Source organism: Gopherus evgoodei, chromosome 6 (genome assembly GCF_007399415.2).
Source record: "Gopherus evgoodei ecotype Sinaloan lineage chromosome 6, rGopEvg1_v1.p, whole genome shotgun sequence".
Lineage (NCBI taxonomy): Eukaryota > Metazoa > Chordata > Testudines > Testudinidae > Gopherus > Gopherus evgoodei.
Genome location: NC_044327.1, coordinates 66,257,966 through 66,275,969, shown reverse-complemented (window position 1 = coordinate 66,275,969; position 18,004 = coordinate 66,257,966). Strand labels below are relative to the sequence as shown.

Sequence of the window (18,004 nt, the reverse complement as noted above, 5' to 3'; positions counted from 1 at the left end):
TCAAACATATGGATCCAGGCAGTAAAAGCAATTGGAGGCTCACCTGGGCTTTTGCAGAAAGGGTGCAGGTGGGTTCAGAGGCAGAAGATCCTATCCTCATCACCAAAATGTTTTATCAACCAGGCAAGGTACTAAAACTTCAATAGGACTTTATTTTTAAAGTGGAAACCTCTTTACAGAGGGTGCAGCAGCAGCTTGGTAAAGTTCACCCTGCTTCTGCAACTCCTCCCCCCTCCTTCCTGTTTCCTGTTCTTTCAGACTCCCAACAGCCAGTGCTCCCAGTTCTGAAATTACAAGGAACATCTAAACACCACAGGCTTTTTTAACTGTAGTGGTAATGGGACTCTAACAAACTGCTTTGACTTCTGTCCTCCTGCTCCCAAAGAAGGTGTTTTTCTGTGTCTGCGGTTCAATGAAAAGTCTGAATGTCTAAAATTCCCTGTTGTGCTATGGCATTGTCTTTGCAGGCCACGCCAGATGAGGATAGACTTTTAAATTGAACTGTCAAATCAGATGGTAGAAAATCAATGTGGAAACTAAAAGTCATGGATTCAGAAGCTAAAAGTATATTGATTTTTCTTTCTTGTCAAGATCAAGCCAGACAAAACTCTAAAACATAACAGAATTGGGCTTCTTTTTTATGCACCATGAGCATTCTTCCATCACCCATGCTTTCTTGCTCCAAAATACATCTAGAATATGTATAACCTGGGTATTCAAGCTTGTCTCTCCATAAAGGATAAAATCCTTGAGTCTTCCTGATTCTTCATCCTTTGTAGAATTGCAGAAGTTTTTATGGTATTTCTGTTTCTTGTATTATCCCTAGTATAATGAGGAAAAACCCTGCACTAATAAAAAAATTATATATCTGATTCCTGTACCTGTGTAAAAAATTTTTGTTTGTATGTTTTATGCTGTATCATAGAGATTCATCTTCTCTAGTAGAAAGCTTTTGGAAAGCTAAGAATCAGTATTACTTTCAATGTCTGAGGGTGATAGAAAATAATTATTTTTTGATAGAAAAGAAGTGAGGTGCATTTCCCTATTAGGTGTAGACTCTCTTTCTTGTGCTTGCATTTCAGAATATAATAACATTTCTTTAAAAAATATGTTGAGAGGGCTCTTGTTTTAATATATAGCTCTCATGTTTTGCTTTCTCATGAGATATTAAGCCATGAGAGGTACTGATTTCGCATAGCTTACAGAAATGCAGGAAATAATATCTTGAAGTCCTGTAATCTTTCAGATGACGTTTTCATTGGTGTTTGTCAACAGTTTTGTATAACAGTTAATGTGGTTTTATTCTGCTTAACCCTGGAACAATCTTCCAATCGGCCACTTCATTTGGAAGACTGAGAATAAGTCATATAGTATATGTAATGCAATTTATTTTGATATTGCATTACTGTGTGTGGGTGTGAGAGAAAGAGATTTGATTTTTAACTGTTGTTATACCTGTAGACTGCAGAAACATTCAGTATCTTGTTATGGAAATCCTAAAACTGAGAGTTAATGCTATTAACTTGCCCCTGTGACAGCACAGATTAATGTGACTGCATAATACAGGCCATTTAAATGCACAGGATAAAGTATCCTTTTGAAAGCATTCATCCTTTCAACTTCTTTGATTGGAACCTTCCTGTTTGTATAAGCATGGTTTGATTAGATGACGTCAAATAGAATTGATTAAAAAAAAAAGTCAATTTAAATCACAAGGATCCATCTACCTCTCTTGGTATCTCCGCACTGACTGAGCTGGAGGCCCTGCCCTTTATACTTCCTGTTACCCACTTTTGGTGGGAGGGGCGAATCAGGCCTGGCCCTGCCCACTTGGGCACAGAGTGTGGTTCCTCCCCCTCTGGGTCGGAGGGAGGCCACACTGCCTCACTACACTCACCTACCTTGTCTCTCTAATTTCCTTGAATACTTATTCTCTTCTCTGTAGCCTTCCCATGTCTTGAATCTCCAGCATAAGCAGAATGCTTCTGTCTGGCCTTCTTAAGTACATAAAGGTTTAGGACCACATCAGCTGTTGGCCAGACAACTCTGTCTGACCTAATTGAGCCTATTTTATCATGGATCTAGGTAGCTAATCCATCTTACCAAGTGTTTATAGTACATACCAGTTATGGTGTCTGAGCACCTTGCAAATATTTTTTAATAACTTTAAGTGTCATTCATTTTATATTCATTTTCTGCTTGCTGCGTACTCGTGTCAAGATCTAGTTCATTCCTCCCCTTCCCTCTACCCTATAATTTTTAAAACAGTTCAGTGCTCTTTAACCCTTCCCTTTGCTTGTCTGGTAACTATCTTCCATGTTGTCCTCCTTGATAATCTCACCACTCTTGGTTTAAAAGCCTTCTCCTTCGCAGTCTCTGTCTAGAACAGCCTTCCTTTATCTCTGCCTACCTCATAGACTGTGTATCTTGTTTAAACTTCCTCTAGAAATCATCTCTTCATTCATACCTCTTTTTTAAGTTTGCTTGTTGGGTAGTATTGTTTAACTTCATAAATGTATTTGCCTTCATAAGGTGTATAGAAGAGAGTATATAAGTTAGTGTTATTGTACTGAGTGGTGCTCTCTGGAGCTGCTGAGAAAGGCATAATAGCCTTGCTCTTTTTTTCACCTGACCAGTTAGCTAGATTCATGATGATGTGAGTTATTCCGGTGAAGATGGAGTCTTTAAGTGGAGATGTATCCATGTTTGGATTTGGAGACAGCTATTGTTTCAGTCACTTCTTTACATTTAGTCTAAATGGAAGTCAGCAGTTATGCCCAGGACAACAAATTTTAACAAACCGCCCAAGAATAACTACATGATATATATTACTGCATACAAAAGGACATTGGGATTGCAAAGTTGAATACTCAAAGATTAGAAAATGCCCAAATTAAAGCTGACTGTGATACTGCTGCATACTGGTATGTGTCTCCCTCAGTGCCTGATCCACAGAGGATGTATGTCTGTTACAGGCTCCAGCTATGAAACCTGGCTCAAGCTTTAGAAATTCAGGCTTTTAACTTTGGAGCTCCCTGATTCAGTTCCTAGAATCTGCCAAGATGATGGCTGGCTATCCTAAAACCTTAATACATCTCGTATGTGTGTGTGTGTGTGTATTATTATTTATTTGTAATACTCTAGCACCCAGGAGTCCGAAACATGGACCAGGACTCCGTTGTGCTAAATGTTGTAAAAAGACAATCATACAGTCTTTAATTACATAATCGAACTCCACATATGTTGAGTGTGTATAAAAAATAAAAATAGTGTGCAAATTTATCATTTCTGCTATTCTACTTGGTTTACATTTCAGCAATTTCAAAAGACTCAAATATGTAGCTGAAAAATCCATAATATCCACACACAACATATATGTCTAAAAATATTCAACAACAAAACCAAAGATACATACATACAAATATATGAAGGAAAAGGGGGTTTTATTCCTGTGTTTGAATATTGTAAGAGCTATTTCAAATTAATTTCAAAAATATTATAGTACGTATGTGCGAAGTGTCATCTCATTTTTCCCTCTGATTTAATTTCTAAAGTTTGTGTGAAAGCACAAAGAATAAAAACAGAAAAATCATTGAGATTGACAATTGAATACTAAATTTTCCAACTTGCCAAAATCATTACAATTGCAACAAAATAATAGCTCCATTATAGAATAAAAATCCCCTTTCCAACTGCTTGTCCACATTCACAATGAGCAAGTTGTCCCCAATCTCAGTGCAATTAACGTATTGTATGGGAGCAAATGTTTTTTTTTTGTTTTCAAAGCACTTTTATGTTTAGATGTCACAGTTGTGTTCCGGGGTACAAGCCAGACAGTGAGGGATTGTCGCCACCTTCCCTGTAACCCTGGTGCTTTATATGCTCTGCTGCAGTGTCTCATAGCCTGTGCACTGATAGCCAGCAGACAAGCGTGCATGGTCTATGTGTTAAGCAGGTTTGGCTCAGCACTCTGGTTCCAAAAGTCTGCTTGTTACACCCCAGCCACACTCTGGTATTCACCAGCCTTGGTTACTAGACAGCTGGGAGTGGTGCAGGACCAGTGCTTACTTTGTTAGACTTCATTAGCATTGGAGTGGGGAACATTCTGCTGTGACAGTAAATAAGACACTTGTGCTGCGCTGGCCTGGAGCGGGTACTGGTGTGTGTTTCCTCTGACTACCAGCCAAGTGAATCCAACACTCCCCACCCTGCAAGTCCTGAATTTCACAAAACCATGTGCTCTGCGATATCCAGCCCTTTCCTGGACCATTCAGGGGAATGATAAGGTTCTCTGGCTCCTCTGAAGAGATAAAAGGCACAGCTTCTCACTTTAATTGGAGTTAACAATCACTTCAATTCAAGCACAGCACTAGGCTCATTTTGATTGAAAGTCAAACAAGCTGATTAACCAAAGTAGAGACGATCTTAAGTGATGCCAAGTACAAGGAATACAGATAGAAAGGGTTACAAACAAACAAAAGGAAAAATAAATTTCCTAATGCTAAAACTGAAATAAACTATTGTCTAAGTATCAGATAAGATTCTTACCATGCACTTATTCCAGCAAGATGGCTGACCGTCCCTCTAGTCAGGATCTCCTCAAAGACAAATTCCAGTGTCTTTGTAGTCTTAGGTGAAAGATCACTTGGGATTCTTTGCCTCTCTCTTTTATAGTCCAGTGAACCTTTGAAATGGAGTTTTCTGAAGGATGCCTCCCAAAATAAAGTCAATTCAAGCTGTATGGAAGGAGACATGGTGTGTGGTGGTGAAGAAAGTTCCATGCTAGTTTCCTCCTCTGTAGGTGTTTGCTAAAATGCCAGTTAATCTGTTCCTGCCCTCTTCTATGCAAATGAATGGACACTTGCCATGTGATTGGTAAGCAACTCTGATGACAGCTGGCTGGAGGTGTCACCTTTTTCTTTGTCTGGGAGAAACCTCTTTACCCACTCTCCAGTCTTGTCTGATAATACATTTTAGTTCCATGTTTCCTTCATATTTCTGTTGTCCTTTGGGTATTTACCACAAGCACATCACACAAGAATATTAATGATCAGTGTGTTGTTACTCTTCCAATGTTGCTGTACATGACACATCAGATACCATCTGACATTAATGAATTGGGATACACTGAACTTGTCAGCTCAGCTGAAACTCGCTACCAGGTACCAATGAGCCTCTTGCATTGGGACGCTGTTAGGGTCACAGTCAGTCATACTCAAGCAGCATTAGATTAGATTTATATAGTGTTTCTTAGGCTTTTTTGCAAGTTCAGACACTGATATTGTGTAGCAGAGCAAGATGATTTTTTTTTTTTTAAAAACCCACTAATTTCTGCAGTATGTATCTGAGCTTTTTAAAATAAATCTCATCCAAAATCACTAATCTGATTTCCAGGAGCAGTAAAAGAAATTCCAGTGTTTTCCACAAAGCAGAGATTCAGACTCCTAGCATGGCAAACTACTTCTGTTTTCTCTTATGTGTCCTCTTTATATGATTCCAACCAACTCTGCATAGTTTGTGCTTGGAGTTTAGTTAGACTTTAATACTCCAAGGTGAGAGAAAGGGAACCAGGAATGAAGTTGTGCGCTCTTCCAAATCCTGCCTGCTCATGAAATTTTTTTTTTAACTATAAAGACTCATCACTTGCAACACTGAAAAACTCAAGATGAGGGCATCAGTTATGATTACAAATGTTCTAAACTTTCCTGACTTACATGAGCTTCTCAGCACTGAAGTTTTCCACTCTTTTCTCTTGACTGAGGGTCTTATCTGAAAAATATATTAATGACCTTCCAAACCATGCAGGTCCAGGAAAGCTGTGTGTGTTGGTCAAGCAGTAGGCTGATTTATCCATGATAGGGCTGCTGCAGAAATCCAAAATAAACAATGCAAGATATACTTCTTGTGAGCATGTTGCAGAGCTGTACAGAGCAGTGGAGAACTCATGAAAATGAGCATCCACCTTCGACACTATGCTACTCTCTCTCTTTTCTAAACATCTGTCTCTGTTCTGCGTGATCCCAGGAGGAAGACTGGCTCCAGAGTGGGGGCATTTAATTGAAAACAACAAACCAACAAAAAAGGAAAGACCTTTCCCATCACAATCATCAGTTGGAAGGAAATAAGTTTCTGCTCTCACAGCAATTGTTTTATGAGCACCCCACCATTAGTCAAATAATTTTGGGGTCTTCTTGTTCATGTAGTTTGCCACTTGTTTCTGAAGGAGGGGATTAGGTATTAATTAGAAGGCTCCTTTCCTCCCTGATAGAAACAGGACTTTCAGCCATGACTGTTTGTAGGTATGCCAGCAATGGCCTCTTTAACATTCTTCTCCAGCTGCCTGATGTTCCATTGTTTGGGAACGAATGTGGCTCTCAAATTAGCAGGGCTCCCTGAGGGGAGGGCAAGGGGGGCAATTTGCCCTGGGCCTCGCAGGGGCCCCCATGAGAATATCGGAGGCTCCTCCCCCAGCCCTGCTATCACCTCCGCCTCCACTTCCCCCCTTCCCCTGGCGCCCCAGCGTGCTGTGTCCAGGAGTGGCCCTGGACAGAGCTAAAACGATGTGGCTCGAAGCCGTGTGGGAAGGGCGCGGGGCTGCGGCTGAGCGGCAGGAGTGCAGGTCCCTCCAGAGCCACGCCGCTGCAGCACTGTCCAGGGCCGCTCCTGGATGCGGCACACTGAGGCTACAGGAGAAGGGGCAGGCGGGATTAAGCAGCATGGTAAGGGGGCCGGATCCAGAGGGGTTGGATAAGGGGCAGGGAGTCCCAGGGACAGTCAGGAGACAGGGAGGGGGCAGAGGTGGGAGGGGCGGTGAGGGGACAGGGAACGGGGGGTTGGATCATGGGTGTTCTGGGGATCTGTCAGGACTCAGTTGTTGGGGGGATAGGGGTCGGGGCAGTGAGGGGACAGGGAGCGGGGGGGTTCATGGGGGTTGGGATCCCCCAGGGTGGTGGTTTGGGGGGGGTGGTAATGGGACAAGGAGCGGAATGGATCGGAGATTCTGAGGAGGGCAGTCGGGGGGCAGGAAGTGGGTGCAGGTCGGATAGGGAGGGCTTAATTCAGTGGTTCTCAAACTTTTGTACTGGTGACCCCTTTCACTTAGCAAACCTCTGAGTGTGACCCCCTCCTTATAAATTAAAAACACTTTTTTATATATTTAACACCGTTAAATGCTGGAGGCAAAGCAGGGTTTGAGGTGGAGGCTGACAGCTTGTGACCCCTAGTAATAACCTTTGGACCCCCTGAGGGGTCCCAACTCCCAGTTTGAGACCCCCAGGTTAATTTAATTTTAGCACCCTGTGTCCATTCACATGCACGTGCTATTTTGAGCATTTCAGTTTTCACAACATAGGCTCATCCCAGATTCTGGAACAAGCTCAAATGCTCAGTTCGTGGAGCACATACATAAGCTATACTAAAGACAAACCCACAGTAACCATCTCCAGTTTGTGAGGGACCCCATGGAGTCAGTCTCTAGGAAACAGATGAATTCATGGAACTTAAGTTCGTTAATGGCTATTAGCCTCTGTTTGTCAGAGAGTGGAGATGGATGGCAGGGGAGAGATCACTTAATGATTACCTGTTAGGTTGACTCCCTCTGGGGTACCTGGCATTGGCCACTGTTGGTAGACAGGATACTGAGCTGGATGGACCTTTGGTCTGACCCAGTGTGGCCGTTCTTATGTTCTAAGCTAAATGAACCCAAAGTTATGGAGACAGATATGAGTCAAGGAAGCGAGCAGAGTGTCAGAAACCTGGAAAAATCTCTTACTGGATGGGCTCGGGCATTCAGTCACAAGCTGAGAAGGTTCAAAAATTTTGGATCTTTTTTAAGCAGAATTTTTTGTTTCTTTAAACAATCAAACACAGCAAGTAGCAAATGTTTGACCACGCACTTCTGAAACCCCAAAGCATGTTCAGGTTTTGGCAGACTAATTTCAGCTTTTCAATTTATAAAAAACACAACAAATTTTGAAGGAAAGCAGACATTGTCCATGATTTTTTTTTCTGCTTTTTAAAAAACCCCTAGTTTTTGATCCAGAAAGTTTTGATGGAAAATATTTGTCCAACCCTTTTAATGAAGTTTAGTGCCTTTTAGCACTAGCTGATGCTGAGAACCCAGTGATACCTTGTAAAGGTGACTTGAAAAGAAGTTTTCTCAAAACTGGGTTTGTGCCGAGATGTGGAAGGTTTTTAAATGTTTATTTTTCGCAGGGTGGCCTGGGGGTGGGAGTGGGACAAGTGGGGCAACTTGCCCTAGGCTCCGCAGGGGCCCCCACAGGAATATAGTGTTCTATAGTATTGCAACTTTTTTTATGGAAGGGGCCCCTGAAATTGCTTTGCCCCAGGCCCCCTGAATCCTCTGAGCGGCCCTGCAAATTAGGACTCCAGGGGATGCAGTGACAGTGCTCTTTACAACAAAGTCCTCCCCATTTCTAAACTTGCCCTTTTAGATTTATATTGAATCATTCCTTTTGAAATGTGGATAACAAACCCAGACGCCTACCATACAACTCAAAATCTCACCCCAAATTATTTTCTTTGACTGCCCCAGTATTGTCACACAACCCCTCTCCAGAAATCTGTCTCCTCTTTTCCAGCCTTAATCAGATGACATTTGATATTGTTTTGATATTATCAGTCTAGAGGGTTTATTGTCTATTTCACAGGAGTACATGAAGATTAATTAGTGTAATGTTTATATAGCACTTTAAATATGTAAAGCACTGTATAATGATGATTTGCATTGATGCAGTGACCTTCCTATTGCAGTTCTTTAGTAAAATATTGAAAAGATATATGTATTATTATAACGTGTCCTTGGGCATTAACTCTTTATGTAGAGGGTTTGGGTTTTTTTTAACTCTGGGTATTTTTTCAATCTTGTTGAATAGAGCCATTTGGGAGTTCTTTTTATTGGCTAATGAGATGTTCTGGTTAAATATTTTTAATGATTCTGAAATTCTTTGGAAGTTAAAATATTTCTATACATTTATCAATGTTACACTTTTTTTAAAAAAAATCATTTTTGCTCACTAAAGAAATACAGTACCTCCACTGTACATAGTGTGTAGAAATGGACAAACTTCAAAAGAGTCAATGGTTTGATGCATGTAAGCTCTCAAGCAATTACCTGTTTAAACCTTTTCTGAACTGACCTGTCATGAAGATGCTTTTCTCAAATGTATGTTCTAATTCAAGCATAAATTATAGGACTTGATCATGCTCATTCTATGTAGTGAGGAAAAAAGTCCCTCAACTGCAGGAATTACTGGGTTTAATTCTAGAGGATGTGTTATGCAGGGGGTTCTATGAGATGATCATAATGAACCCTTTTAGCTTTAAAACCTATGACTCTACGAACTTTAAGACTCAATAGTTCTGATCACGGAAATTTCATGAGAACAGGCTTTCTTGTAAAGTTTCAAGTAATTCTCGATTCCAGTTGGTCCAGATATGTCATGAGAACCAGTGATGGTGATCAGTATTTTGGTACTTATGCGTCTGACTTAAGTTGGCAATAAGAAATTCAAATGCTAAAATGAAAAATAATGGAATAACAGGTTAACTGAAATCTTCAGAACCTCCAAAAACTATCCCAAAGGTCTTTCCTGCATCTAGCTAAAGGATGCAGTACAGTTCCTTTCTTGGCAATAGCAAATGGAACATGTTAATTTGAGCACATTGTCAGTGCCCCAACCTGATGTGTTTAATAAAGCCACCTTGAAGACAATTGAAGATCGTGGGCCAAAATCAGCCTAGGGGTATTCAGGTACAATTCCAGTTGATTTAACTGAAAGTCTCTTTTGCTTCTGCTAGGGCTGAATTTGTCTTCTAGTAGCACAGTCTGCAAGCAAGTGGATGAGATTTAGGTTTGCTATGATTAACCAGGCAATTGAATGGATACTAGCACAGTAATCTTTTCCCCTTTGTAAACATCTTAACAAAGGTGAGATACATTGTCCTAGAGCCTGGGCCATATTAAGTCCTTTTTGTGACACTCCAGCAGCAGAGGGAACATATAGTTGCCCTAAAAGGGTTCCCCCTAAACCTCTGCTTCGCAATCTCTTCTGCTTTCTGGAATAGGGAGAGTTTCAGGGCATGTAAGGAAGCAGGAGAAGGTGTGACTGAACTTCACTGAGATCTGGCAATTTCCACTGGCAGAAGAGCCCAAAGGGATGTCTGGTGGAAGTTAGGGCAGACCTAAAGCTGCTCTTAGTTGCATTTGGGGCAGTATCAGGTTCTGACTTCCCCCAGGATTTGAGGGGCAGAAAGGGTGTGTAATTACATCTTTGTCTTCTAGCTGCACTGAACCTGAGCATCAAAACAGCTGAGAATGTAGCAGTTGATATTTTAACCCTTTGCTCTTCAACTTATTAGAAATCTCCAGTTGGAAATAAGTCACACAGTGTTGTCTAATTAGACAAGATGTATTCAACATATTCAATAGCCTTCAGTAATAACACTGTTTTTCTTTTTCATTTAGTGGTGCTACATCCATTGTCTACAGATGCAGGCAGAAAGGAACCCAGAAGCCTTATGCTGTCAAAATGTTGAAGAAAACTGTAAGTTGTTTTTTGGTTACTACAGAATTGTAGTGATAATATTGGTAATTAATTTGTACCCTCTTAACCTCTGAGATCCCTCACTCCAGCAGCAGAGCATCTTCTGCTCCCCATACTTAAAGGGATTTGGTGGAAAGCATGAGTAAGTAAGGCCTACACTCTGAAGACTGGTAAAGGGGTGGGGTGAGGGGTGAACTCAGTCAGAGAAGGAAAGTAGTAGGAGGCCAAGAGAAGGGGAAGAAAAATGATGAGTCCTGACTGGGTGGAAAAGAGTGACTGAGGGAAGGCTGAGTGATTTGGAGTTCAGGGACATGAATTTTATTCATGTGCTAGAATGGCAACATAACATAAGAACGGCTGTACTGGGTCAGACCACAGGTCAATCTAGCCCAGTATCTGTCTACCGACAGTGGCCAATGCCAGGTGCCCCAGAGGGAGTGAACCTAACAGGCAATGATCAAGTGATCTCTCTCTCCTGCCATCCATCTCCATCCTCTGACAAACAGAGGCTAGGGACACCATTCCTTACCCATCCTGGCTAATAGCCATTTATGGACTTAACCACCAGGAATATATCCAGTTCTCTTTCAAACGCTGTTATAGTCCTAGCCTTCACAACCTCCTCAGGTAAGGAGTTCAACAAGTTGACTGTGTGCTGTGTGAAGAAGAACATCCTTTTATTTGTTTTAAACCTGCTGCCTATTAATTTCATTTGGTGACTCCTAGTTCTTGTATTATGGGAATAAGTAAATAACTTTTCCTTATCCACTTTCTCCACATTACTCATGATTTTATATACCTCTATCATTTCCTCCTTTAGTCTCCTCTTTTCCAAGCTGAAGAGTCCTCCTAGCCTCTTTAATCTTTCCTCCATATGGGACCTTCTCCAAATACCTAATCATTTTAGTTGCCCTTTTCTGAACCTTTCTAGTGCCAGTATATCTTTTTTGAGGTGATGCAACCACATCTGTACACAGTATTTGAGATGTGGGTGTACCATGGATTTATATAAGAGCAATAATATATTCTCAGTCTTATTCTCTATCCCCTTTTTAATGATTCCTAACATCCTGTTTGCTTTTTTGACCGCCTCTGCACACTGCGTGGACATCTTCAGAGAACTATCCACGATGACTCCAAGATCTTTTTCCTGACTTGTTGTAGCTAAATTAGCCCCCACCATATTGTATGTATAGTTGGGGCTATTTTTTCCAATTGCATTACTTTACATTTATCACCATTAAATTTCATTTGCCATTTTGTTGCCCAATCACTTAGTTTTGTGAGATCTTTTTGAAATTCTTCACAATCTGCTTTGGTCTTAACTGTCTTGAGCAGTTTAGTATCATCTGCAAAATTTTCTACCTCATTGTTTACCCCTTTCTCCAGATAATTTATGAATAAATTGAATAGGATTGGTCCTAGGACTGACCCCTGAGGAACACCACTAGTTACCCCTCTCCATTCTGAGAATTTTACCATTAATTCCTACCCTTTGTTCCCTGTCTTTTATCCAGTTCTCAATCCATGAAAGGACCGTCCCTTTTATCCCATGACGGCTTAATTTACGTAAGAGCCTTTGGTGAGGGACCTTGTCAAAGGCTTTCTGGAAATCTAAGTACACTATGTCCACTGGATCCCCCTTGTCTACATGTTTGTTGACCCCTTCAAAGAACTCTAATAGATTAGTAAGACACGATTTCCCTTTACAGAAACCATGTTGACTATTGCTCAACAGTTTGTTTTTCTATCTATCTGACAATTTTATTCTTAACTATTGTTTCGACTAATTTGCCTGGTACCGACGTTAGACTTACCGGTCTGTAATTGCTGGGATCACCTCTAGAGCTCTTTTTAAATATTGGCGTTACATTAGCTAACTTCCAGTCATTGGGTACCGAAGCCGATTTAAAGGACAGGTTACAAACCTTAGTTAATAGTTCCGCAAAAGACGGTTACTCACCTTTGTAACTGTTGTTCTTCGAGATGTGTTGCTCATATCCATTCCAGGTAGGTGTACGCGCCGCACGTGCACGTCTGCCGGAAACTTTTTACCCTATCACTCCAGTGGGCCGGCAGGTCGCCCCCTAGAGTGGCGCCACTATGGCACTAGATATATACCCCTGCCAGCCCACCCGCTCCTCAGTTCCTTCTTGCCGGCTATTCCGACAGTGGGGAAGGAGGGTGGGTGTGGAATGGATATGAGCAACACATCTCGAAGAATAACAGTTACAAAGGTGAGTAACCGTCTTTTCTTCTTCGAGTGATTGCTCATATCCATTCCAGGTAGGTGATTCCCAAGCCTTACCTAGGCGGTGGGGTCGGAGTGAGAGGTCACGGCCTGGAGTACTGCAGAGCCAAAGGCCGCATCATCTCTGGACTGCTGAACCAGGGCGTAATGGGAAGCGAATGTGTGGACCGATGACCAGGTCGCCGCCCTACAAATCTCTTGGATCGGTACGCGGGCCAGGAAAGCCAGCGATGATGCTTGTGCTCTGGTGGAGTGAGCAGTCACACGGCCCGCTGGAACGTGGGCCAGGTCGTAGCAGGTCCTGATGCAGGAGGTAACCCAGGAAGATAGTTTCTGGGAGGAAATCGGCAGCCCCTTAACCCGGTCCGCTACCGCCACAAATAACTGGGGGGACTTGCGGAAGGGTTTGGTCCTGTCCACATAAAATGCTAGTGCCTGACGTACATCTAGCGAGTGGAGCTGTTGCTCTCTGTGGGACGAATGGGGCTTTGGGAAAAAGACTGGGAGGAAAATCTCCTGATTAACATGGAAAGCTGAGACCACCTTGGGAAGAAAGGCAGGGTGAGGCCTCAGCTGTACCTTGTCTTTATGGAAGATGGTATACGGCGGGTCCACTGTGAGGGCCCTCAGTTCGGACACTCGCCTAGCTGAGGTAATGGCCACTAGGAAGGCGGTCTTCCACGAGAGGTAGAGCAGGGAGCAAGTAGCTAATGGCTCGAATGGAGGGCCCATGAGCTGAGTTAGGACCAGGTTGAGGTCCCATGAAGGGGCTGTAGGGTGGATTTGTGGATAGAGCCGCTCCAGTCCCTTCAGGAATCTCGCCACCATAGGGTGGGAGAAGACAGAACAACCGTCCATTCCCGGGTGAAACGCGGAGATGGCCGCTAGGTGGACCCGGAGGGACGACAACACTAGACCCTGGGTCTTGAGGGACCAGATGTAGTCTAAAATAGTGGTGACGGGAGTCTTCATAGGGCGAAGAGCTTTCTCTGAACACCAGCAGGAGAAACGCTTCCACTTAGCTGAGTAAGTCGCCCTGGTGGAAGGCTTTCTACTGCCCATGAGAACCTCCCGAACCGGGGTAGAACAGCGCAGCTCGGAGCCTGTCAACCATGCAGGAGCCACGCCGTAAGGTGCAGAGACGGAAGGTCCGGGTGACATAGCCTGCCGTGGTCCTGGGTGATCAGGTCCCGATGTAGGGGCAGGGTAACTGGGTTGGCTACTGAGAGGTCCAGCAACATGGGGTACCAAAGCTGTCTGGCCCATGCTGGAGCTATGAGAATCACCCGGGCTCTGTCTCTGCGCACCTTGAGGAGAACCCTGTGTATCAGCGGGACGGGAGGGAATGCGTAACACAGGTGGGCTGTCCATGGGATCAGGAATGCATCTGCTAGAGACCCTGGTTCTCGACCCTGGAAGGAGCAGAATGCTCGACACTTCCTATTCTGCCTGGACGCGAAGAGGTCCATCCGGGGACGACCCCAACTCTGGAAGAGTGAGAGGGCGACGTCCAGACGGAGGGACCACTCGTGCGAACGGAAGGATCTGCTCAGCCGATCCGCCAGAGGGTTCCGCACTCCCGGGAGATAGGAGGTGGAAAGGTGAACCGAATGGGCTATGCAAAACTCCCAGAGGCGCATTGCCTCGAGACACAGGGGAGAGGATCTGGTGCCGCCCTGCTTGTTGATGTAAAACATGGTCGTCGTGTTGCTGGTGAACACCGCGACACAACGACCTTGAAGGAGATGGACAAACGCTTGACAAGCAAGGCGGACCGCTCTCAACTCTCGTATGTTGATATGGAGGCTGATCTCTTGAGGTGTCCACAAGCCCTGAGTTCTCTGGGTGCCACAGTGCGCTCCCCAGCCCAGATCTGAGGCGTCTGTGGTCAGGGATGCTGAGGGTTGGGGCGGATGGAACGGGAGCCCCGCACAGACCATGGACTGGTCCAGCCACCAGCGAAGAGAGTCCAGTACCCTCTGAGGAACGGTGACGACTGTGTCTAACGAATGTCTGGCCGGCCGATACTGCGCAATGAGCCATTATTGAAGAGGCCTCATGCGGAGACGGGCATATGCCGTTACGAACGTACAGGCCGCTATGTGGCCTAGAAGGGCCAGACATGTTTGCAGAGAGGCCAGCGGGGCCGCCTGCAAACGTAGAATGATGTCCGATAGCGACTGGAACCTGGGGAAGGGTAGCAAGGCCTTGGCCAGGGTAGAGTCCAGAACGGCCCCGATGAACTCTATCCGCTGCGTGGGGAGCAGAGTAGACTTGTCCACATTGATGACGAGGCCCAAGGCAGCAAAGAGGGTGCTGATCCTGTCGACATGGGCGTGGACCTGCAGCTCCGATGTGCCTCGGATCAGCCAGTCGTCCAGGTAGGGGAAGACGTGAATGCGGCAACGTCGAAGGTGTGCGACAACGACTGCCATGCATTTCGTAAACACCCTCGGGGCCGTAGAGAGGCCAAACGGAAGGACCGCAAACTGATAATGTTGGTGGCCGACCACAAAGCGGAGAAAACGTCTGTGTTGGGGGGCAATGGAGATGTGAAAGTAAGCGTCCTGCATATCGAGGGCGGCGTACCAGTCTCCAGGATCCAGGGATGGGATGATGGTTCCAAGGGATACCATGCGGAACTTCAACTTCACGATATACTTGTTGAGTTCCCGCAGGTCGAGGATGGGCCTGAGGCCGCCCTTGGATTTGGGGATTAGAAAGTAGCGGGAATAAAATCCCTTGCCCTTCTCGTTGTCCGGAACCGCCTCTACGGCTCCCTTGACAAGGAGCGCGTGTACCTCCTGACGGAGGAATTGCTCGTGAGAGGGGTCCCTGAAGAGGGACGGGGAAGGAGGGTGGGGGGGGGGGCGAAGAAAACTGCAGGTGATAACCGGCCTGCACCGTAAGCAAGACCAAATGGTCCGATGTTATTCGGGTCCACGCCGAGAGGAAAAAAGAAAGGCAGTTGGAAAACTGCGGGGAGGGATCCGGAGGGGAAACTAGTACTGCGCCCTCGGGCGCACCTTCAAAAGGAAGGCTTAGGCCCTGGAAGGGCCTTGGCGGAGCCTTGGTTCTGCCCCGCTTGGCCACCGGACTGCCTGCGGCGGTTGTTCCTGCCACGGCGCCTAGAGAGGTCCTGCCTCAGGCGGAACTGGGGGTACGGCCGCCACCGCTGCTGCTGGTTTTGCTGCCGGAATGGCCTGCGCTGCATCGCAGGCGTGTGAATGCCGAGCGACCGTATTATGACCCTGTTGTCTTTGAGGTCTTTTAGTCTCGGGTCTGTTTTATCAGAAAACAGGCCCTGGCCTTCAAAGGGGAGGTCCTGGATTGTATGTTGGAGCTCCGGCGGAAGGCCAGAGACCCGCAGCCAGGAAATTTGGCGCATCTTGAGCCCCGAGGCCAGGGTCCGAGCAGCCGAGTCGGCAGCATCAAGGGAGGCCTATAGCGATGTTCTTGCTACTTTCTTGCCCTCGTCCAGGATGGTGGAAAATTCCTGGCGGGCGTCCTGAGGCAAGAGCTCCGCGAACTTCCCCGCCGCTACCAACGAGTTGAAGGAGTAGCGGCTGAGGAGGGCCTGCTGGTTTGAGACCTGGAGCTGTAGCGCCCCCGCTGAATAGACCTTGCGGCCCAGGAAGTCCATCCTTCTTGCCTCCTTCGACTTGGGTGCTGGGGCCTCTTGCCCGTGGCGCTCCCTGTCGTTCACTGACTGGACCACTAACGAGCAGGGTGTCGGGTGAACATATAAGTATTCATAGCCCTTCGAGGGGGCCATGTACTTTCGTTCCACCCCTCGAGCGGTCAGAGGGATGGAGGCCGGTGACTGCCAGATATTATTGGCGTTGGCCTGGATTGTCTTTATAAAGGGCAGGGCCACTCTGGTGGGCGCATCGGCGGAAAGGATGCTCACCACTGGGTTCTCAATTTCAGACACCTCCTCTGCTTGCAAGTCCAGGTTCTGTGCCACCCGGCGGAGGAAGTCTTGGTGCGCCCTAAGATCCAGCGGGGGAGGACTGGAGGACGAGGTACCCGCCACTGCCTCATCCGGAGACGAGGACGAGGAAACCCCTGGCAACAAAGTGTCCACGGGGGGGTCCGTGTGGGGCTGCACCTCCGTCCCTGGACCTGCCATCCGCTTCCGGAGAGTGAGGGGGTCTCGATACCGTCGCCTCTGGAGTTCTGCGTTCCCCCATAGGTCGGGGGATAATGTGTTGCGGGCCCTGGGCCTGGGAATACGCCCAAGGGGTCCAGAACCCCCACTGCTGAGGCCCTCGCTCTTGTGGGGGAGGGTCCTGGAACAGGGCCGAGTGCGTGCCCTGGCCCATGGCATAGGCGCTGTCAGTCTGGGAAGAGACCGACGGCTCCCGAGACGGCCACGGAGGTGCTGAGCCTCATTGGTATACGACTCTGTGCGCCGAGACTGACGCTCCCCTCGGTGCTGAGGCTCGGTGCCGTGATGCACATCGGTGCCGGGATCGGGAACGGCGTGATGACCGGTGCCGGGATCGGGATCGGGAGCGATGTCGGTGCCGGGAGCGGGACCGCGACCCTCGATGAGCGCGGTACCGGGACGGCAGCGAAGACCGGGACCTGCCACCGGCGTGGTGCCGGAAGGTCGACCGGGATCGGGACCTACCACCGGTTCGGTGCCAGGAGGTCGACCAAGGCGCCGAACGCCAAGGTGAACGGCTCCTGGAGTCTCGGTGCCTGCGGTGAGACGAGCCCAACCGGGACCATGCAGATGGCGATCGGTGCCGTGAGTACGACCGGTACCGCCTGGGAGAGCAGTGCCGGGACTCAGAGCGGCGCCCCGAGCGTGAGTGTTCACGCCTCCGGGGTGATCGGTGCCGGGGCTCGGGAGACAGCGCTCAAAGCATCGGTTTACCCCTGGAGGTTACCCATCCCGGGGGTGCCGGCTGAGGCTGCGATGGCTCCGTCATCACGATCAGGTCCCGAGCGGAGGCAAAGGTCTCCAGCGTAGACGGTACCCGGAGCTCGACCCCTGATCTTAAGGGGGAGCTAGGAGGGGCTGGACTCGATGGACCTTCCGGGCCCGGAGTCGACAGCAGTTCTGCAGGCGGTGCCGTGGCCAGGGTAGGTGCCGGGCGGTCCACTCGTGCCTGCCTGGATGGTGTTGCAGATGTCGAGGGACGAGAGTCTGCTCCCAGTGCCGGAGATGGTCGGTGCC

General features: G+C 46.7%; 1 protein-coding gene across 2 annotated transcripts in view; it reads left to right on the top strand.

Annotated features, from left to right (window-relative positions):
• Positions 1-18,004, top strand: part of CAMK4 (calcium/calmodulin dependent protein kinase IV) — a 319,667-nt gene that overhangs the window by 112,179 nt on the left and 189,484 nt on the right. For both annotated transcript variants that reach the window (XM_030567611.1, XM_030567612.1), the window contains exon 2: positions 10,487-10,565. In XM_030567611.1, coding sequence (XP_030423471.1) covers positions 10,487-10,565 — 79 coding nt within the window. The remainder of the gene's footprint in view (positions 1-10,486; positions 10,566-18,004) is intronic.